The sequence below is a fragment of the Cetorhinus maximus genome, chromosome 20 (assembly GCF_964194155.1).
Source record: "Cetorhinus maximus chromosome 20, sCetMax3.hap1.1, whole genome shotgun sequence".
In the NCBI taxonomy this organism is placed as follows: domain Eukaryota; kingdom Metazoa; phylum Chordata; class Chondrichthyes; order Lamniformes; family Cetorhinidae; genus Cetorhinus; species Cetorhinus maximus.
In genome coordinates, this window is record NC_135898.1 from 90,920,338 (window position 1) to 90,943,795 (window position 23,458).

The 23,458-nt window shown below is 45.1% G+C and overlaps 1 protein-coding gene and 1 non-coding gene across 2 annotated transcripts in view; both read left to right on the forward strand.

Annotated features, from left to right (window-relative positions):
• The first annotated feature begins 870 nt into the window (after window positions 1-870).
• Window positions 871-23,458, forward strand: part of sfxn3 (sideroflexin 3) — a 63,770-nt gene continuing 41,182 nt past the window's right edge. Inside the window, exons 1-2 of the mRNA XM_078565162.1 lie at window positions 871-950; window positions 15,065-15,234. Coding sequence (XP_078421288.1) covers window positions 15,071-15,234 — 164 coding nt within the window. The 5' untranslated portion in view covers window positions 871-950; window positions 15,065-15,070. The remainder of the gene's footprint in view (window positions 951-15,064; window positions 15,235-23,458) is intronic.
• LOC144695111 (U6 spliceosomal RNA) lies at window positions 10,700-10,805 on the forward strand. The gene has a single exon (XR_013579874.1). It is a non-coding gene; the product is annotated as a U6 spliceosomal RNA (small nuclear RNA).

Consider the following 23,458-nt stretch of genomic DNA (forward strand, 5'->3'; position numbering starts at 1 on the left):
ACCTCTGGGAAACCCCACTATATATCTTCCTCCGGTCTGAAAAACTACTGTTCACCACTACTCTCTATTTCCTGTCACTCAGCAAACATCATATCCATGCCACAGCCGCCCCTGTTATTTCAAGGGCTTTAACTTTGCTGACAAGCCTGTTGTGGCACTTTATCAAATGCCTTTTGGAACGACCCTATACACCACACCAACTGCGTTGCCCACAGCAATCTTTTCTGTTAACTCATCAAAAACTCAATCAAATTAAACAAATCTGTGCTGGCTTTAATTAATTAATCCATATTTGTCCAAGTAATTGTTAATTTTCTCACAAATCATCATTTCTGGACGCTTTCCCACCACCGAGGTTAAATTGACAGGCCTTTTCTGCTGAGCTCATCCTTATGTGCTTTTTTGAATAAAGGCCTAACATCCTTAAACCCCTTTTGTCATAAGGATGTAGCTTTTGCAATTCTCCCATCCTCTGGCACCCATCCCTGTATCTAAGGGAGGATGCATGAAAATTATTTTTACTAATGCATGATGATGATCTTTGCAAGTGATGGCCCTTTTTGAAAAAAACAGCACCAGCTTATTACTGTGCTCCCCCCACCCCAACATCTCACTCCAGACCCAAAGCATCCCTGACCTGACCTCCCCTAGGCATCAGTAGAGGGGCGGGGCTGGAAGCAGCAGCCAATCAGGGCGTAGGCCTCCTGGGCACCGCCTTCCACTCCCGGCCAATCTAACCTGCTGGCTCCCCGGCGGCCTGGTCCCGCCTTCCTCCGCGCCGATTGGCTGGCGGCGAGCTCCCCGGCGCCGCTCAGTGGTGGGAGCGCCCTGTCAGTCAACACAGTTGCCACCGCGGGGTTAGGTTGCAGTGCCAGGGTCGCCGGGCTAGAAGGTACAGACTGTGTGTCTCTCTCTCTCTCGGTGATCACTGGACAGTCAAAGGCAAGTCAGTAAGTATTTCAACAACTCTAGGTATTTATCAGTGAACAATCCAGGCCAGTAACGTAGTTTTAATTATTCAGGCCAATATCATTCGTTTGACAGTCTAACAACCCCAGGAGCTCTGAGCAATCTTCTAATTATTGTAATAGGAAATGCACATTAACTGCACTCTTTTTGAAGCTTGGTCATTAACTTCTATTTACAATTCATTGCTGTCTATTTCCCATGTAGGCTTTGTTGAACTTGCATTGCTTCCCACTAGAAATTCAAGGTCACAAGTCATTGTAATGCCCTGGTTCAATATTGCTTAATCAGAGTACTGGATCCATATATATCTATATATACACTTGGTTATTAACTTCTTCACGAGGCAAGGAGCCTGGCATGCAGGTTTTCATGTATGCATTAAATGTTTATACGCATAATCTGAAAAAAAGCCCCTTTCCTCACATCAACAGCCATGTGGCAACTCGGTGAACGAGGAACCAGCTCTGTTGAAGGGTCATGTGGACTCGAAATGTCGACTCTTTTCTTCTCCACCGATGCTGCCAGACCTGCTGAGTTTTTCCAGGTAATTCTGTTTTTGTTTTGCAACAGCTTGAGATTGCTTCCCTCTTAGATTGGCTGGTGAACTTTCACGGGGGTTGTATACTTGGATTTCAAAAAAAAGCCCCATTTGTGTAACTGCTATGCCGTTGTAGATTCAGTCTCCCTTGTCAACTTGCTTTATATATAGCATAATTAAAGACTTTGCACTCACTAAGCAGTTTTGCAGTTGTAATGATGGCAAAACTGTCAGTGTTTGCTGTCATTAACATTGTGAAACTGATAGTTTTTTTTGCATCTGCACGTCTGCAGTTAAATGTGGAAAACTGGAATTTGTTTTTTGTGCATCTCTGCTCCTCCACAGGCTGTGGTATTGAAATCCTCACACACGGCAATTCTCAGAAACTGCTTTGTCTATTTTTTCTTTATTCTTTCATGGGATGTGGTCATGACTGGCAAAGTCAGCATTTATTGACCATCCCTAATTGCCCTTGAACTGAGTGGCTTGCTAGGCCATTTCAGAGGGCAGTTAAGAGTCAACCACACTACTGTGGGTCTGGAATCTTAACTGCCAGAACAGGTAAGGATGGTAGATTTTCTTCTCTGAAGGACATTATAGTGAACTAGATGGGTTTTTATGATAATCATTGATGGTTTTCATGGTCACCATTACTAGCTTTATATTCCAGATTTATTAATTGAATTCAAATTGTGAGATTTGAACCCATACCCCTAGAGTATTAGCCTGGGTCTTTGGATTACCAGTCTAGTGACATTACTATGCCACCATCTCTCCCCTAACAGATGTGAACTTTCACTTTTATGCTGTAATATCACTTTTAAAAAAAAACTCTGAAACTGTTACATGGTTCAAAAAGGTGCATCTGGGTTTTTAATGCCATACTAAATCATAACTCTGCTGAACAATTCCTCTAGCTCTGAAAAGCTAATTTTATATTGGTAGGAATGTCAGATTTCAACATTATGATAAAAAATGAGGTCTGGAACCAAGCAGTCCTGATGGAACCCAAACTGAGCATTGATGAGTAGGTTGTTGGTGAGTAATGGCTGCTGTATAGCATTGTTGACAGCCTCTACAGGGACTGTGTAATGGTCACTCCTAATAATGTTGGCATGGACTGAGGCATCCAGGACAGATAGATTGGTGAGGATAAAGCCAAGCTTAGTCCAGCATCTATGTCCTTCAGAGTTCAGCCAACGGTGGTACCACTGAGCTGATGGACATTGAAGTTCCTAATCATAGTACATTTTGTGTCCTTACTGCCCTTAGGGTTTCCTCCAAAAACTGTTCAATATGGATGAGTAATGATTCTTCAGCCGAGGGAGGATAGTAGGTGATAATCAACAGGAGTTTCCTTATCCATGTTTGAGTTAAATCCACAATATTTCATGCAGTCAACAATCAGGGCTACTCTCAGCAGACTGTATCCCATTGTGTCTCCACTTTTGGTGAGGCTATCCTGCCAGTGCCCAGGGTTGGAGGAATCTGGGACATTGGCGATAGTTATGGGCAGAATTTTGCCCTTGGCGTGCTGGCTCGGCGGGGGCGAGCAGGGGCGGTCGGGAAGCCGACTACCGCCCACAATCGGGCCCAGAAGGCAATTACACGCTGGCGGGCCAATTAAGGCCCGCCCAGCATGAAAACGAGTGGCAGCGCTGAGCGCTGCCTGTGTGGGCGAGGGGAGGAGTGCAAGCCGGGTGAGCGCAACCTTTGTGCATGCGCGCGAGTGCCATTTGCAAATCTCCGCCATTTGCAAATCTCCCTGAGACACTGATTTAAAAAAAACTTAAAGATTTTATAAATGTTATGAAACATGTCCCCTCATGTGGCTCTGTCACATGAGCAGGGACATGTTATCACTGAAAAAATAAAGTTTTCATTTGATTTTTATTTGCTTTTGGAAATCTCATCCCACCCGTGGATGAGGTTTCCAAAAAAGTGCAAAGGCCGCTTGGCCTTTTTGCCTGCCCACCAACCGTAAGGTTGGACGGGCAGCAAAGTTTTTTTTGATTAACTTGTTAATGGCCTTAATAGGCCTTTTAATTGTCAGCGGGTACGCTGCTGACTCCGGCATGCGCCTGCTGACCGACATATCACGCGAGTGCGCGATGACATCGGAATGCATGCCCGACATCATCGCATGTCGTTTAATGCTCGGTCTGGTCAGGCGCGCGCCCGCTGGCTGAGCTAAAAACTTTACCCTATGATTCTGTGATTGTAACTATGTTCGGTTGTTGCTTGACCAGTCTGTGGAATAACTCTGCCAATGTTGCTACCAGAACCCCAGATTTTAATAAGGAAGATTTTGCAGAGCTGATTGGTTTAAGTGTGTCTTGATGCCTAGATCAGAGCCAAATGCCAGATTTACTCTTTGTAGCATTTTGATAGAATTAAGTTGCATGTTGGAGTAACCACGTTAATGTGGGACTTAGGAGTCACACCTAACCCAGACCAGGTAAGGCGGAAGGCTTCTTTACTAAAAGATATTAGTGAACCAGTTGGGTTTCTAAGACAAGCTCTTTATTGCAGATTTCTTTAACTGAATTCAAATTCTTAAATTGCTATTTATGGGATTCTTTTGATCATTAGTCTAGGACTCTGGATTACATGTTCAGTAACAACCACTGTACTACCACACCTACATGGTGATCCCTGGGATCTGTACTGGAACCTCAGTTGTTCACCATATTCTCTAATATTAGTAACTTGGATGTCGGAATCGCGAGTTGTATATTCAAATTTGATTTGGATTAAGTTTCCAAGCTGTGATGATAAGAAAGACATGCATTTATATAGTACCTTTCACACTCTCAGGACATCTCAAAGGGCTTTACAACCAATGAAGGGATTTTTGAATTACATATTACATAGGATTAAATAGGATATATGGTACTGAAACAGGCCATTTGGCCCAACCAGTCTATAGCAGTGTTTATAAGAACATATAAGAACATAATTTATGTTCTTGTTAGGCCATTTGGCCCATCCAGTCCTTTTTTTAATTCATTCATGGGATGTGGGCGTTGTTGACTAGGCCAGCATTTATTGCTCATCCCTAATTGCACTTGAGAAGTTAGTGATGAGTTGCCTTCTTGAACTGCTGCAGTCCATGTGGGGTAGGTACACCCACAGTGCTGTTAGGGAGGGAGTTCCAGGATGTTAACGAGCGACAGTGAAGGAACGGTGATATACTTCCAAGTTAGGATGGTGAGTGGCTTGGAGGGGAACTTCCAGGTGGTGGTGTTCCTATGTGCCCATGCCAGCATTTATGTTCCACTCGAGCCTCCTGTCGTTTTTCCTCATTTAAACCTATCATAGTAAACGTCTATCCCCTTCTTCCTCTAATGCTTGTCTAGCTTCACTTTTAATGCATCCATACTGTTTGCTTCAACCACTCCTTGTGGTAGCGAGTTCTACATTCTCACTACTGTTTGGGTGAAGAAGTTTCTTCTGAATTCCCTACTAGATTTCTTGGTAACTATCTTATATTGATAGCCTCTAGTTGTGCTCTTCGCCAGAAGAGGAAACATTCTCTCTGTGTCCACTCTATCAAAACCTTTCATAATTTTAAAGAACTTTATTAGGTCACCCCTCAGTCTTTTTTTTCCGAAGAGATAAGAAACCCAGCCTGTCAATCCTGTGTTGTTATGTATACCCATGTATTTCTTGTATCACCCTTGTGAATCTTCTCTTTTCCAGTGTCTCTATATATTTTTTATATTATGACGTCCATAAGTTCTTGTCACTTTTGCGATATAGGAAACATAGCAACCAGTTTGTGCATAGGAAGCTTCCTCAGCGATCAAGCAATCTATGTTTTAGTGATGTTCTTTGAGGTATAAATATTGACCAGGAAATTGGAGAGAATTCATCTGTTCCTCTTCAAATAGTGCAATAGGATCTTTTACATCCACCTGAGAGGGTAGACTGATCCTCAGTTTAATATCTCACCTGAAAGATGACACTTCCGACAGTACAGAAATCTTTTTAGATTTTTGTGCACATGTATCTGGAGGGGGAACTGAATCCACAACTTTCTGACTCAAAAATGACAATTTTGTAAACTGAGCCACTGCTGACTGTGGGAGCAGGAGGTTACAAAGAAACATAGATAGATTAAGGCCAGGATTTTCCAGTCCCAAAAGTGGTTGGTTTAATGGTGGGCGGTGGTCGCGGGGGGGCATATGGCAGGAGCTGAAAATTGGTTTCATGCCGACCGGAATGTGTGCTCCTGCATGTACTGGTGGGTTGCTATTCCTGACAGAGGCAGGCATGAAGCCGTTTTGCATCCCGTTAATGGGATGCAGATGAAGGCCCGATTGGAATTGTTCCCCCCCTGTGCAACTATCCGCACTGTCAGCAGGAAATCACCCCAGTCCGGAACACATCTGGACCAACGTGGCATGCACTTGTCGGTACTTACCTGAAAGAAGGCCTGGGGCAGCTTGCGGACATTGAAAGGTGGAGGCCTTCATTGACCTGGAACACCAGTGCAGCAGTGGGTGGCTGGAGCATCAACCACATGCATCTCCTCTCCGCAGGAGATTCCAGGAGGTGGATCCTCTCACTGCAGGAGATTCCAGGAGGTGGATCCTCTCCGCAGGAGCTTCCAGGAGGTGGATCCTCTCACTGCAGGAGATTCCAGGAGGTGGATCCTCTCCGCAGGAGCTTCCAGGAGGTGGATCCTCTCACTGCAGGAGCTCCCAGGAGGTGGATCCTCTCACTGCAGGAGCTTCCAGGAGGTGGATCCTCTCACTGCAGGAGCTCCCAGGAGGTGGATCCTCTCACTGCAGGAGCTTCCAGGAGGTGGATCCTCTCACTGCAGGAGATTCCAGGAGGTGGATCCTCTCACTGCAGGAGCTTCCAGGAGGTGGATCCTCTCACTGCAGGAGATTCCAGGAGGTGGATCCTCTCACTGCAGGAGATTCCAGGAGGTGGATCCTCTCACTGCAGGAGCTCCCAGGAGGTGGATCCTCTCACTGCAGGAGATTCCAGGAGGTGGATCCTCTCACTGCAGGAGTTTCCAGGAGGTGGATCCTCTCACTGCAGGTGGATGGCTGCGTGAGGTACTGTTGGGTGGTGATCGTCTGTGCTGTGGGGGAGTGGATTAGACGGGAGGAGAGGAATGAAAAGGCGGGGCGGGTGTGGAGAACAAAGTGGGATAGGAGAGGTTGGGAGTGGTAGGGGAAAGTTGCGAGTTAGGTGGCATGGATTGGGAGGCTGTGGTGGAGTGTGGGCAGGGGATGTGTTCTACAGGTGTGAACGGGTATGGAGCGGAAGAGGGAAAAGGGGTTCAAAGGGAGGATTCCATGGTGTCAACTGATGAGTTCTGGGGCGCATATTGAGGGAATTGGTGATAAGAAGGGACGGTGAGGGTAAAGGGGCAGTGGGGAGGGTAAGGGTTCGGCAAAGATGGGTGAAGGGACGCTGAGGGTTGATGGAGGAGAAGCAGATTCTGGGAGTTGGCAGAATGAGGGGGGACAGATCAGCTGTCACGGGGGTGGGCTTCTCGAGAAGGTAGGGATTGTGGCCTGGACGGGAGGGAGGGTCATTGGGGTGGGTTGAAGGATAACTATAGAAAGGTCAAATGCCACAGCTGGATGGGTCAGTGGTTATGAGGGGGGTAGAATGTGGGTCATGGTGGGGGGGCAGGGGTCAGGTGTGGGTCACAGGGGGAGGAGTAAAGGTCTTGGACTGCACATCGAAGGTTACACAAACCGTGGCCACTTTCAACTATGAAGATCCTCATGGTGGAGAACTCGAGATGCTGGATGAGAGTTGGGTCAGTGGAGGTGGGCGGAGTGGCAGGTCATCTCAACTGGACAACTGAAGGGGAACCCGAGAATGTAGTGCTTACAATGCTAGGGGAACAGATGTGTGTGTGTACACGAAAGGCTTCTTACACATGGCTTGCAAGGGCTCAAATATCTTTGCCTCCCTGCACGTGCATGATCCCCGGGCACATAGACCCTGCCTGGTTGTGGGGGGACGCAGGCTCAAGGACTATGAAATGCAAATAAACCACATCAGACCATATTAAAGTGCAAGTGTACTCTATTTACAAAAGCATAATAACATTAACAATCATAGTGCACCCATAACAAGCACATGTGAAATCATAACTTTTTAATCTTCAGTTCCCTACCACTTCTTCTAGGTGCTCCCTGACACCTGCTGCAAGAGCAGAGGCAGTCTGCTGACCAGTTGGCCCTTGGATGACCTTGGCGGCCATCCTCTGGAGACCTGAAGCCTGGAGAGCCCCAGCTTACTTTGGCTGTCCTGCTTTGGGGCAGCTGCTCCCTCTGCGGTTACAGAGGATGAAGCTGAAGGGGTCACAAGCAAGGGGCATTCCGAAGGGCTGGACACCTCCAGAGAGTCCTAAGTGGAGACCCTAGGGATGTCCAATTGGCACTCCTCCTCTTTGCGTGCCTGAGGGCCTCTGCCTGACTCCTTGTAGAGAAGGGGCACCTGGAGGAAGATCAAGGTCCCCTGTTCCCCCTCTCGCGTAGCCACTGCAATAGCTCACTCACAGCTCCAGCGATGGAGTGTTGGTCTGCAGGAATCACCAGCGGAAACTGGCCATACTGCTGGACCAGGTTCTCATGGCATCCGCCACCCTCCACATGGAGACCTCAATGTGCACACATGTCGACACCACTTCATCAGCCAGCAGGCAGGCAGACTCTGCTGCGGGCCTCCAACATCTCTGCTTGATGTTCCCCACCTCTCGCAGCTTCCCCAGCATCTCATGCAAGGCTGATCCTAGAGGCTCATCATCCGATTTGGACGTCGCCGATGCCTCTTCTCCAGCAGTCCTCCGGGTGCTGGTAAGCTTGGATGACCCTGTCTCCCCTTGCTGTGGACACATGTCCATGCAGTGACCACCAGAATGTGAAACCCTGCCTGAATTATATCCCTTACACATCGAGGTGTGTGTCTCCATGCTGGTGGAGGGTGCAGGCGACTGCTGTGATGCCTCCTCAGGTGCACTTTCATCCTCCTCTCCAATGTCCTCGGTCCTATGTGGGCTGGAGGACCTGCTGGACAGGGTTTCCTCGTCTACCCTTCTCCTCTTCCTGCTGGCACCTGTAAGTGAGAGAGTAGAGAGCGAGTGATTGCATCTGTATGAGCTGCCTGCAACATGGAGGAACGCATGACCCTTATGTTTCTATGTGACAACATTATGCATGAATCCTTACTGGATGGAGGCCGCCTGTCAATCTCTCCATCCGCACAGGCTCTGTCTGGTTCCTCCTCTGCCAGCTGGGTTGCCCGCTCCTTGGACTCAGTCCCCTTCCGACTTCTCTCCCTCTACCTCCTGTTGTGCCACACCTTTTCCTGCACAAAGGGAGAAGATGGGGTTGAGAAACCTGTGGGTTTCAGGTATCTTTCTCATGCTTCCAGTCTTATAAATAACCCACTGGGTTGTGATGCACTGCAGGTTGGCCACAAGAGATCTGGGGTAGGACCCTCCAGAGCGGTGAGCCCATGCTGATAGAAGGATTAGGCTCACAGAGGCATGTCATTGATAGTGCTTGCTGGTGCCCTCAATGCCTAACCCCCTCCCCCACCCCTCCCAGACAGCATCTGAGCTCACTGTGTGGAAGGGTCAGGGACCCACAGTGGCCTCTCCACCTGCAGACTGGATGGACTGCAGTGGGACTATGAGGTGTCACTGTATCAAGTTGAGTAGCTCTTGTGTGCATGGGCTGCACGGATGGTGCCCTTGCCACTGAGGCTTATGTCACCTCTACCATTCAGTGAGGTGAGTGTGAGCAGTTGAGTGTTCGCTTACCCTGGTGGTACAGTTGAGGTCATTCACCGATTTCTGGCACTGCAGGGCAGTTCTCCAGTGGAGGCCCTGGGCACTGACCACCTTGGTGACTTCCTCCCATGCAGGGTTGGTCAGACAGCTCAGCCTCCTCCTTCCATCCTTGGTGTAGAGGATGACCCTCCTGGCCTCTACTGCATTGAGCAGCACTTTGAGGGAAGCATCACTGAATTTGGGGGCCGGAGATCCCTGTGATTGGCGGGCGGTCTCCTCCTTCAACGGTGGGTATGGATGAAGTTGATGTCCAAGTGCGTTTTAAATATGCACGTCATCCAGTCCACCCTGCCATGCAATATGTCGGAAAACCCCTGACTGAATAATAACTTAGGCCAGCATTGGACAATTCGGCGTGAATTCCCACCAGCCTCCCCGGTGGGAAACACTCCCAGTTCCTGTGCCCGCCACGGGACTTAGGCCCGGAATGGAAAATTCCGCCCAAAGTGACTGATCAAAACATTGGCAAATAGAGATCAATGTGGGGAACTGTGAAGTTATTCACTTTGGATCCCAAGAAAGAAAAATGGAAATACTTACTTAATGGAGAGAGACTGGGGATCCAGGTGTCAATGTACTTAACCACTCTAAGCTATTGCATAATTAAAACCACTGAAGAATGTTGTCCTATACTGCAAGGTGATGAGAATACAAAAATGAAGAAGTGATGTTTCAGTTGCCCAGAGCTTTGACCAGACCCCATCTGGAGTTCTTTATTCAGTTTGAGCACCAAGCCTCAGAAAACACATTTTAGACTTGCCAAGGGATGCAGCGCAGCAGTGCTCCATGGTTTCCTTCTGGGGCCTGCGGAAGCACTCCTATTCCTTATCTGTCTTAGCCTCTTCCATTCCCCGGCTCCTCTTCCTGGCAAGTTTGGCCTGGCAGGCATCACTGGCTTGGGGCAGATGTCCTAGTTGCATTGGAGTGAGACAGAAGGCATGTCCCCTGTTCCATTTTAAAGGGAATTAAAGTCCAGGCCTTAGTGCCAGTGCACACCTTCAGTTTCTTAATTTAAAGTGAGAAGTCAATTCAGTTGCTCGTTGTCTTCTGGTAATCATCAAGATGGGTTTCTCCAGGGATGTTAAAACAAAGATCATTACACTGATAATGTCCCTTTGAAAAGTGGACTTAAAGAATATTTCATTAAGAGATTTGAAATTCCATAGGGTCCAAGAATAGTACCATTATAATTAGCTGTCCATGTGGTGTAGTGTTATCTTGGGATATGAAAAATTAATTTGACTGGGACTATTAATAGCAAAAAAAAATACCTGTTGTTAATATGGAAGAGTTAAGAGGATGATCCTACAATTGGATAGTAATTAGATATACTCAGCTAACATTCACTAAAACTTATCTGCATTGTGCTCGCTTCGGCAGCACATATACTAAAATTGGAACGATACAGAGAAGATTAGCATGGCCCCTGCCAAGGATGACACGCAAATTCGTGAAGCGTTCCATTAAAAAAAAACTTATCCGCAATTGAAGAGTATTTTCAGGTGAGTAAATGCTGGTTGCACTGCATATAAAAGCACCACAGAACGAACAGGATGTATTACACCTTTATGGTGTGATGTTGGCACCTTGTGTCCACTCCCATCAATACAGCTTTAGTATTTTCAATGTTATTATACTAGCTATTCACCTCTAAAGCCTGAAATGTCAGAGCACCACAGTACATTGCAAATCATATCTTTTCTGTCATACATGTGCAGTTGTAGGGGTCTTGTGGCACAGTGGTAGCATCTCCAGCTCTGGATTCAAGTCCCACTCCAGGCCTTGATGGCCACTGAAGGTGTGTTCAATACATGGCTAAACAGGTTGATTATCAGCCTGTAAATCCTTCCAATATGTTTAATGGCAGGTGGGAGAGTTTTCTGGTCAGCCATACTGCAGAAGGCAATGGGAGGCCACTGCAGTACTTTTGCCAAGCATTCCACGCCTTCTTAGGGGAGGAGGAGGATGTGCAGTTCTGATGCTACGGGTGCTTCAAGATTCAATGGAATATAGATCACCCAGCATGTGCCAATATTACTGATGTCAACAAATAGTCCTTTAATGGAATATTGTTCTCGTTGACCCAGTAGATTGGACTTGTGTCAGTTGTGGTGGCATTGATATGCAATGATCGTGGGATCATATGTGAGCTCCCTGTGTTGTACTACAGTCATTTGCTTGTGAGCTGACACGACACTAGAAGATTTCACTCCAGCTGGTGCAGGGGAGGGTTGATAGATTGGTAGTGTTAACATTTGCAGTTTGGGTTGGAATGTAGTCTCAAAGACCAAGGTACTTTACCATAACCTCCATACCTACTAAAAATGGTGGAGAGGATTGGACAGTTTACCCCTATTCTTATATTCTTGTGCCTGATTTTGGAGAAGGGAAGAATGGTTAACATTGAAGTTCTCCATGTTTTAATGACTCTTCAATGTAGATATAATTTAATATGAGCAAGTGTGTGTATGCGATGAATAAAGAGTTTTGGGGCCAAATTTTTATCTGGGCGTGGACACAGATTTCAGTGCATGCATGGCCACCTTTTTGCAGGTGGGAATGCCTAGTGTTCAAAACTCATACCTGCCCCTGTTGTGCTTGTGTTTTCAATGTTTTCACACTTTCAAATGTCACTATTAGGTGCTGTATTGTAATGCAGATGTATTTTTAATGCAGTGATTCATCATGGGGATCTATCTTATAAAGATAAGTTGACCCTTACGTTAATCAGCCATGTGTATTGTTACGACTGGGATGGGAGGAGTGCAGTTCATCTAGCCCCACCACTCTACAGGTTGCACTATTAGTTTAAAAGTTTAATTCACTCACCAAAATGGCCAATTATTTACCTTCGCTACTGTTGGACTGAGAATAAAAGAGACTTTAACCAGGTTTCTTTCAATAAATTTGGAATGATTGATTTATTATAAAACAAAACTTATTTTCTTAAAACAAGTTACAAGAACTGGATAACACATAATTTGTAATATGCAAGTGTAACTATCTATCCCTCTTAAAATTTCCCAGCACACACACACCACACACACAAACAAACTAAAGACAAACTGATAGGATCTCTGCTGAGATGGACGGTTGAAGAAAGGACTTTATAAAACTAAGGATAAAGTTTGCAGAGTTTTGACGCTGTCAATCTGGAACTCCCTTGTGTGAAGACAGATCGCTAATCCCAGAAGATTCCTGGGGGTTCTTACCAACAGAGGCTCCGCATGAAGGAAAATAGAGAGAGATCAATCCTTCTCGTCTTAGCCTCTCAGGTTTCCAAAGACAGATAAGTTCCACTGAGAATGAGGATTCCTAGCTGGACACTGATAACCACTCTATTTCAGGCAAAGCAAGGAGAGTGCGAGCTGGGCAGCTTCACTTTCTCAGTTCCTTCCCAACTGAGTTTAAAAAAAAAAGTTCAAAACTTAAAGCTCCTCTTTCAGGTGAATTCTAGTAAATCTCCAGGCCTTTGCCTTTAAACCAGTTTTATCCCCATAAATTACAGTGATTGCAGTTCAATGAGTAATCCGCTCTCCCTCTTCAAGTGCTCTGCTGGTCAGGTAATTTCTAGGAAAAGGCATGCTTGGTCACATTCCAAGGTGAACTTATGACCTTTTAAAAAAAAAATCCTAAGTGTCCAAATAATATGTCTTTCCGAATTTTAAAAGTAAATATTGCCCTGGAAGATACGGTTCTAACAGTTTTTGTTCACACGTATTGCAGAGAGAACAGGGCTCGACGGTGGTGCAGTGGTAATTTCACTGGACTAGTAATCCAGAGGCCCAGGCTAATGCTCTGGGGACATAGGTTCAAATTAGATGGTGAGAGGTTTATTTTTTCTAAGGAACGTAAAAATTTTTCATTGATATTGCCTGCAGTTTGAAGACTGTACATAGTGCATACTGGGTGAGTGGCAATGGAGGGTACAGGGGGGCATAGCAGTCACATGGGTAATCTGAGGGGGCATGGAGGATACATGGGCATAGATGTGGCTTGGGATATCTGAGGGTACATGGAGGATATATGGGGGACGAAGAAGTGGCATTGGATGGCATGGGCTATCTGAGGGGACATGGGTTGTCATGGAGAGGGGCTGGTGAGGGAGGTGAAGGGTTAGGTTTAAGGGGCTTTTAAACAATGTTGGGAACTAGGATACTGTGTTGGAGAACCTTGATGGGCCTTCTAACCAGCCTGGCTCGCAAACTGTGCTGCCAACTGATCCCCATTGTGAAAAGACAGAAATGGGTGTGAAGTCAAACATGGGATGGGAACCGTGAAAGCGCACAAGTCAAGATTTCCTCAGCACAGAGGAAGATCAGCTCTTGGTCTTCATTCTGACCATAAGTAAATCTTTGAATTTTGATATAAAACGGGAAATGCTGGCAGTATCTGTGGAGAGAGAAACAGAGCTAAAATTTCAGATTGAGAATCAACCTGAAACATTAACGGTTTCTCTCTCCACAGATGTTGACTGACCTGCTAAGTATTTCCAGTTTTTCCAGTTTTTTTATTTCAGATTTTCAACATCCACAATATTTAGCTTTTCGCTTCATGTATTTTGATATCCACCTAAAGGAAAATAATAGTCATTTTAAATTTTGGTCATTGCCACATTCAGTATTCTGCTCGAAATATAGGAGCAGCTGCAGATCAGATCCGTATTTTGTATTTAGCTGGCAAGATATTTTGCCCCTGCAATATATTTAGTTTTCACAACCAGTTAAAATTGATTTTGAAACTATCTGGCATAATGGATTACTTTATTCTGCAGATAGCCCATCAATACAAAAAGAATATTTATATTAGTGATACATGTGTTTTTGGGTCTCCAGTATGTATTCAGTGGATGTTGCAGGCTTCCTCTGTAGCATGTTTGTTTGACTGTTTTATTTGATTTTGAGAGATATGTTTTTCGTTGCTTGGTCAAACTTCAAAGGGTACCAGGGCTACACCGCGGTTTTGCATGTACTCAGTTATTATTAAAAGATTGTATCTCAGTTTATCTTTTGCAGAGTATTAGCATAGGATTATGTCTATGACTTTCTATATTTGAGGGGAAATGTTAACATTTGATATACTGCTGTAAGCCTGCTATATTGTCTATGTTGTTGCTTATCTATTCTTAATAAATCTGCCTCATAGCCTGTGCCCTAGTCTAATAGCGTTTGTTCTATTGCTGTCAGAAATATTGGAGTCTGTAAACGGGCTTATGACATATCCAGTAGAATAAATACATTTCTATTTGGTCTTTGTTTGTGACATTACTCAATAGTTGGCTAGGTAAAGGCACATCCTGCTTATTGGAAGCACCTTTGGTGCTGAACACAAGGAGCATATGAATGATTATGTATAGATGTATTTATGTGTTCACATAATGTTTTATTTATGTGCACATATTATACATATACGTATAGCTGCTCAAATATGGCATTTATGTGAGAAGTTGAAGATTGTAATATTTTACAAACTAATAATGTACGTTAAGGAATTAAGATAACATTGCAGTTTGGTAACTCTTATATTTTCATGTTTGAAAAGTTGAATAAAATTTATCTTAAAATCAAATTAATTTTACTAACATTTAATAACTGTACCACCCCAAAAGCCAAAAATATCCAAATGACCCAAATTTCGGACAGCTTGTGAAAAGGTAATTATGTATTAGACTGAGGTTATTGTAGCTTGTGACAGTTTGCCATTGACATTTTTCAAATTTCTTTCTCCAGTAAAAAATGTCTCAAGACGTGAGATCTGAAATTAATTTAAAAGAACCACGATGGGACCAGGGGACCTTCATGGGGCGAGCCAAGCACTTCTTCATGGTGACTGACCCCCGCAATGTTCTACTCTCCAGTGAAGCATTAGAGGCAGCGAGGACCATTGTAGAGGACTACAAGTAAGACAGTGTCATGTTAATACTTCTCTTTATCAGCTATAAAAAGAACACTATATCATCTTTGATGCAATGTAATTCTATTTAAGATACTCTTAGCTTTCCATTCCATAAGACTATAAGATGTAGGAGCAGAAGTAGGCTATTCAGCCCATCAAGTCTGCACTGCCATTCAATGAGATTGTGGCAGATCTGATAATCCTCAACTCCACTTTCCTGCCTTTTCCCCATAACCCTTGATTCCCTTACTGATTAAAAAGCCATCTATTTCAGCCTTGAATATACTTAACGACCAATGCCTCTACAGCCATTCCATTGGAAATCTTTTCATTCCTCTGTTTCATCTGATCTCCACCTAGACTATTATAGTAATCTGTAAGGATGTATGTGTAAAACATGTAAAAACAAATCGTTGTAGTTGATGTCTGTTTAAAAATTATCTCAGCTTATTTTTTGGGAATTTTGTGTTGATGATGGTGATGTTACTGCAGAGGAATGGGATACTATCACTGCCAACATCAAGCACTACTAAGTCAGATGTAGTACTGTTTGGTGCAGAGCAAAACACTCTGTATCCTGACCCAATCTGTGCAGGGCACCCTAGATTGAACTAGTCCCACATTTCTGTTTGGTACCTGCCATCTCGGGATTAACGATTTGGTGCCAAATCAGAATGGCTTCTGCAGTGTGAATCATTGCCCACTAGCAATTGGATCGAGACTGCTGAAACTCATCTCATGTAGGATCCTTGTAGTCAGACTTTCACCCCATCTATCTGGGCAGAAATGAAACTCATAGTCCCAGATGCAAATGGTTTCTATGTAACCCATCAGAACACATACGCATGAATTTTCAGGAAAACTCCCAGTTCCGCAAATCCAACTTGAGAGAAAGTGTCCCAAAGGGTCTAATTTGCATTTCAGGGATGGGGGAGATGTGGGTTTTAATTGGAATTGGACCTGCCAGCCCCCAGAAAAAGTTTGGAGGCAGCCATAGGCTGCCAGGTGCAGAGGTGGGCTCAGTGCTCTGGGACTTTGTCGCAGCTGTTTAAAAAAAACAAAAAACAACTCTCACCCCTCACACTCCCTCAACCTCCATAACACTCCCCATGCCTGTCTATGCCTCGACCTACCCCCATGGTCCTTTAAACCCCATATGCCAACTTAGTGCCAATGTATGCCAACCCAAGCCCCCACCCACCATTCTTTGCCCTTATACTCTCCATGCCATTTCACCAGTATCCACCATGTGCAGACCTCAAGACCCATGCTGAGATGAAATAAAAGAAAGTTCTAGGTGTTTGTTGATGACTTCACTATTAAAAAAAAACTCTCATTCATAAAAACCCAGTCAGTACATTTATATTACTTCAAATGCTTAATCTCTTATAAAAACAAACATTCCATTCAAATGCTTAATCCCCTACAAAAACAAGCTTTTGTATTCCTAGCTCCACATCAAAGGCTTTATAACCACTTGAAGCTGCCAATCAAACTGTGAACTGACAGGCATCTCACTGTGATAATGATAGGTTGTGGAGTCAGTCATGCAGCACAAATCCTATAATGATGACCCTCAGGCTTATGTCAATAGACAGAGCAAAATAGCAAGCATTGAATTTTTTTTAAACTGCAGACTGTTTTATTATATGTTAAAGGCCAGGAGATTAAAATGCCTTGACAGTTTTACAGTTCCCTTGAGAGCTCGACAGTTCCAATGAGCTTCAAAGTTTTAATTTTTTTTTTCCTTTTTTCACACGTTCATGTCTACTTTAAACAACCCCAAAGGCCACTTGACCTCTCCCAAAGGACACCTTACCTCTCGCAAAGTGTCACTGGCCCTATCCAAAAGTGTTTAAAGGCACTTTTACATGTACAGCTGCCTCCTTGAACTATGGATGTGCAAAATACGACCCGCCTCTAATCCCCCTGCCAAAAGTGGTGCGTACCGGGTTTGGGGGACAAGACTTCTAGAATTGGGTCTCCAGTGCCATTTTGGCTAAGCCGGAGACCCCCTCCATCTTTGCGAAAATTCAGGCCTAGGTCTCATTATGTTCATTTGCTTTGACTTTCCCTATCCATCCTCTCTTTTGCTTTTGCTTAGGGCTGAAATGAGAGCTGTTCTTCCACAGGAAATCCTGCATTGAGTCACCCTGAGGCGTTGCATACCACAGTGTTGTATCAAGCTCCTGTGGCAGGCGGCCCTGATCAAATTTCAAAGATATCAAAGATATCAAAGATATCATTAAATTATTACACGTTATCAGCAGCCATAATCATCAGGAATCTTCCAAAAGTTTTATGGGTGAGAACATGACTAGCATGTTCTTGTATAATGTCAATGAAAATCTATTAATTATTAAATAAAAAGAACTTGCACTTGTATAGCACCTTCGTTTATATTGAATATTTCCCATGTTTGGGTGGAGGGGGGTCGCAAAGTGCTTTGCAGCCAATGAATTATTATGAAGTGTAGCTGCTTTTACTTTGCAGGAAAATGCAGCAGCCAATTTGTACACAAGGCTCCAGAAAAAGCTGTTAGATAAATAACCAGATAATTTTTTCTTTGGTGGTGTTGGCTGCAGGATAAACATTGGCCAGGACAATGTACAAATTCCCCTGCTCTTCATCTCAAATTGTGCCATGGAATCTTTTATGTTCTCCTGAACAGATCAGTGACAATCCAGCACTCTTTCAGTACTGCACTGAAGTGTCAGCCTAGATTGAGTGTTCAGGTCACTGAATGGGACCTGAACCTATGACCTTCACGTTCAGCATTGAGCTAGCTACCACTGAGCAAAAACTGACACCAAATAATAAAAATTAAAAATTAATCATAAAATTACTTCCCTTCCTCATGTCTCAGCTGATTAAGGTACTAAATAGATAAAATAGACAGACCATCGCAAAATGGTAATTGGAGTCACAACAAATACCCTTGACAATTTAAGAATAAGTGGTTCAAAGTTCCCACTTCAGTTGGCTATCCAAACACTCCTGCTCGAATAGTCTATTAGCTTAGGTCAGAATTCTGATTCCCTTGGCCAAATTGCCTACCAACACTTCCTGTCTAGACTTGCATAAATAGTTACCTAGGCCTGGAGCCAGAGGGCAACTAGTACTGATGAAATCATATCCCAGTTACGCAGAGATTGGCAGGAATGACGTTTGGCAAGGTGGAAATGAGTTACCACGTCGAATGGATATACGTTGGTTTTCAGATATATCCTGCTAATCTGCAATGGAAACTCTTAAAATTATGATAATTCAATCATATCATGGAGTACAACTTGGGGGTTCTATGTTGCTATTGCCTCTCTTTGCTAGTGTCTGTTAGCTAATAGTAAGAGATTTGACAAAGTGAACATTTATCATTTTGTCCACTGTGTACTATATAACTAAAAGAGCTAATGTCTAGCGGTAATTCCAGCCTCTAGTTCCATCTAGAGCAGTCAAATTTATTAACTGTCTTGAACCTAGGTATCAGTCATTCTTTCCTAATGGAGTGGCTGCATACATTAAAGGATTTTTAGAAGTTTCCATTATTTGTGGAAGCTGTGAACTGACATTTAAAAATATTTTACACACCAATTTCCATCACCTGAAACCTTGCAGTTGGCAGTACTGTATTACAGAACTCTGCCAGTTGTATAATTTCACCCTATTTTGTATTGAAGTCACTTGACTTTATTTCAGCCATTATTTAAAGAAAATAATGTGCTTGGTATTTTGAAATCTCATTGAAAGGGGAGTATTAGGCCAACGGGCATGGAAAATCTTTCAGTTTCATATTCTGTTTCAATTTTGGTCAGGTCTATGTTTTATCTTGCTGTCAAAGCAGCCAGTAAAATTTGCTACAAAGTATAATCTATCATAAGATGTAATACTAAAGGTTATTCTATTTCAAAGCTGAATTTTGATAGAACAGATGAAAGGATTGTTTTTTGTTTTTCATGAAATCCATTGATCTTTGTATCCCTGGGTGCTAAATTAGCAGTCTGTGGAGATTGTAATATTTAAGTTACAGGATGTTCCAATGCTTATTACAACGGTTCCTGTCTAGTAACAAGGGTGGGATCCTCTGGGAGTATTTTGATAGGTCACCAGATCAGTTCAAGGCCAGAATTTTTTGGCAATTGAGCAGGTGCACGCCTGACCCGAACTTACGAAATTGCATGAGAAGAGGTTGGGCGTGCATCCTGACATCATCGCACTCTCGCACGAAATTACAGTTGGCGGGCACGCGCATGAGTTGGGAGCATGCCCGCAGACAATTAACGTGCAATTAAGCCAATTAAGAAGGCAAATGATCTGAATTTTATGTTGCTGCGTGATTTTGTGCTCACATCAGGCGACTTTTGTTTTTTCACATTTCTGATCCAAGGGTGGGATAAAAGGGGACCGGATCATTGGCAGTGAGTTGTTAGAGTTCAGGTGAGAATTTGCTGCTGCTTTACTGCTGATATTTCATACCTTATCCAATGGCTTCTGCTGAACACTTGCGCTGGAAGCATTTTTTTTGAAGACTCTTTGGTTTTTCCAACTCACTTGGAGGATTACTGCCAAGTGCGCCCTTCAGTGCATGAGACAGTGCCGACTGAATTTCTGCAAATGGGGATTGTTTACACCACTGGTGGGACTGCCTCTGAAGAAGAAGAGAGGGGCAGAAAGGAGAGGAGGCCAGGTGTCTGCAGGCAGCGTCCTAGGGAGCAACCTGTGGATGAAGAGGCGCAGGCACAGGGGGTGCAGGGCGAGCAGGAAGTTCAAGGCAGAAGGGTCCGCAGAAGATGCCACTATCCTGCAGCCAGAGTCTACAGACAGCGATCCAGCTACCTCAACATGTCTGAGGTCCAGTGCCAAAGGAGGCTCCGCCTCTCTAGGGACACATATGCCAGATGATTGGGCCGGAGATCGCCTCCAACTGTGTGGGTGGCCACCCTATGCCGGTGGCTCTAAAGGTCACAGTAGCCCTCCACTTTTTCGCATCCTGTTCTTTTCAGGGGCCACTGGGTGATCTGTGTGGTGTGCCCCAATCAGCTGCCTGCAGTTGCGTTGAGCTGGTCACTGATACTCTCTTCAGACGGATCATGACATTCATTCATTTCTGGACGGATGAAGCCAGCCAGGCTGAGTGAGCAATTGCTGGCTTCCCCCGCATCCAGGGTGCCATAGACTGCACTCATGTGGCCATCAAGGCTCCAACAGGTGAGCTGGGCACCTTCATGAACAAAATGGGCCTCCATGAACATGCAGATAGTTTGCGATCACACGGCACAGATTCTACAAGTCTGTGCAAGGTACCCTGGCAGCTTTTTTAAAATTCATTCACAGAATGTGGGCTTCGCTGGCTGGGCCAGCATTTAATGCCCATCCCCAGTTGCCCTTGGGAAAGTGGTGGTGAGCTGCCTTCTTGAACCGTTGCAGTCCATGTGGTGTAGATACACCCACAGTGCTGTTAGGGAGGGAGTTCCAGGATTTTGACCGAGCAACAGTGAAGGAACAATGATATATTTCCAAGTCAGGATGGTGTGTGACTTGGAAGGGAACTTCCAGGTGGTGGTGTTCCCATCTATCTGCTGCCCTTCTCCTTCTAGATGGTAGTGGTTGTGGGTTTGGAAGGTGCTGTCGAAGGAGCCATGATGAATTCCTGCAGTGTATCTTGTAGATGGTACACACTGCTGCTACTGTATGTTGATGGTGGAGGGAGTGAATGCTTGTGGATGTGGTGCCAATCAAGCGGACTGCTTTGTCCTGGACGATGTCCAGCTTCTTGAGTGTTGTGGGAGCTGCACTCATCCAGGCAAGTGGGGAGTATTCCTTCACACTCCTGACTTGTGCCTTATAGATGGTGGACAGGCTTTGGAGAGTCAGGAGGTGAGTTGTACGCCACACGATTCCTAGCCTCTGACTTGCTCTTGCAGCCACAGTATTTATATGGCTAGTCCAGTTCAGTTTCTGATCAATACTAACTCCCAAGATGTTGATAGTGGGGGATTCAGTGATGGTAAAGTCATTGAACATCAAGGGGCGATGGTTAGATTCTCTTTTGTTGGAGATGGTCATTGCCTGACATTTGCATGGTGTGAATGTTACTTGCCACTTGTCAGTCCTAGCCTGGATATTGTCCAGGGCTTGCTGCATTTGGACACGGACTGCTTCAGTATCTGAGGAATCGTGAATGGTGCTGAACATTGTGCAATCATCAGCGAACATCCCCACTTCTGATCTTATGATGGAAGGAAGGTCATTGATGAAGCAGCTGAAGATGTTTGGGTCGAGGACACTACCCTGAGGAACTCCTGCAGCGATGCCCTGGAGCTGAGATGATTGACCTCCAACAACCACAACCATCTTCCTTTGTGCTAGGTAAGACACCAACCAGCAGAGAGTTTTCCTCCTGATTCCCATTGACTACAGTTTTGCTAGGGTTCTTTGATGCCACACTTGGTCAGATGCTGCCTTGGTGTCAAGGGCAGTCCTCTCACCTCACCTCAGGAGTTCAGCTCTTTTGACCATGTTTGAACCAAGGCTGTAATGAGGTCAGGAGCTGAGCGGCCCTGGCGGAACCCAAACTGGGCATCCGTGAGCAGGTTATTGCTAAGCATGTGCTGCTTGATAGCACTATTGATGACCCCCTTCCATTACTTTACAGATGATCGAGAGTAGACTGATGGGCGGTAATTGGTCGGGTTGGATTTGTCCTGCTTTTTGTGTACAGGACATACCTGGGCAATTTTCCACATAGACAGGTTGATGCCAGTGTTGTATCTATACAGGAACAGTTTGGCTAGGGTGCCGCAAGTTCTGGAACAATAGTCTTCAGTGCTATTGCTGGAGTATTGTCAGGGCCATAGCCTTTGCAGTATCCAGTGCCTTCAGCCGTTTCTTGATATCATGTGGAGTGAATCGAATTGGCTGAAGACTGGCATCTGTGATGCTGGAGATCTCCGGAGGAGGCCGAGATGGATTATCCTCTCGGCACTTCTGGCTGAAGATTATTGCAAATGCTTAAGCCTTATCTTTTGCACTGCTGTGCTGGACTCCTCAGTCATTGAGGATGGGGATATTTGTGAAGCCTCCTCCTCCAGTGAGTTGTTTAATTGCCCACCACCATTCACGACTGAATGTGGCAGGACTGCAGAGCATAGATCTGATTGGTTGTGGGATTGCTTAGCTCTGTCTATCGCTTGCTGCGTATGCTGTTTGGCACGCAAGTCATCCTGTGTTATAGCTTCAGCAGGTTGACACCTCATTTTTAGGTATGCCTGATGCTGCTCCTGGCATGTCCTCCTGCACTCTTCATTGAACCAGGGTTGATCCCCTGGTTTGATGGTAATGGTAGAGTGGGGAATATGCGAGGCCATGAGGTTACAGATTGTGTTCGAGTACAATTCTGCTGCTGCTGATGACCCACAGCGCCTCATGGATGCCCAGTCTTGAGTTGCTAGATCTGTTCGAAATCTATCCCATTTAGCACAATGGAGGGTATCCTCAATGTGAAGGTGGGACTTCCACAATGACTGTGCGGTGGTCACTCCTACTGATACTGTCATGGACAGATGCATCTGCGGCAGGCAGGTTGGTGAGGATGAGGTCAAGTATGTTTTCCCCTCTTGTTGGTTCCTTCACCAGCTGCCGCAGACCCAGTCTAGCGGCTATGTCATTTAGGACTCGGCCAGTTTGGTCTATAGTGGTGCTACTGAGCCACTGTTGGTGATGGACATTGAAGTCCCCCACCCAGAGTACATTCTTGCGTCTTTGCCACCCTCAGTGTTTCCTCCAAGTGATGTTGAACATGGAGGAGCGCTGATTCATCAGCTGAGGGAGGGTGGTACGTGGTAATCAGCAGGAGGTTTCCTTGCCCATGTTTGACCTGATGCCATGAGACTTAATGGGGTCTGGAGTTGATGTTGAGGACTCCCAGGGCAACTCCCTCCTGACTGTATATCACTGTGCTGCCGCCACCTCTAAGGGTCTGTCCTGCCGGTGGGACAGGACATACCCAGGGATGGTGATGGTGGAGTCTGGGGCATTATCTATAAGGTATGATTCCGTGAGGTTGACTATGTCAGGCTGTTGCTTCACTAGTCTGAGAGACAGCTCTCCCAATTTTGGCACTAGCCCCCAGATGTTAGTAAGGAGGACTTTGCAGGGTCGACAGGGCTGCGATAATCGTTGTCATTTCCGGTGCCTAGATCGATGCCGGGTGGTCTGTCTGGTTTCATTCC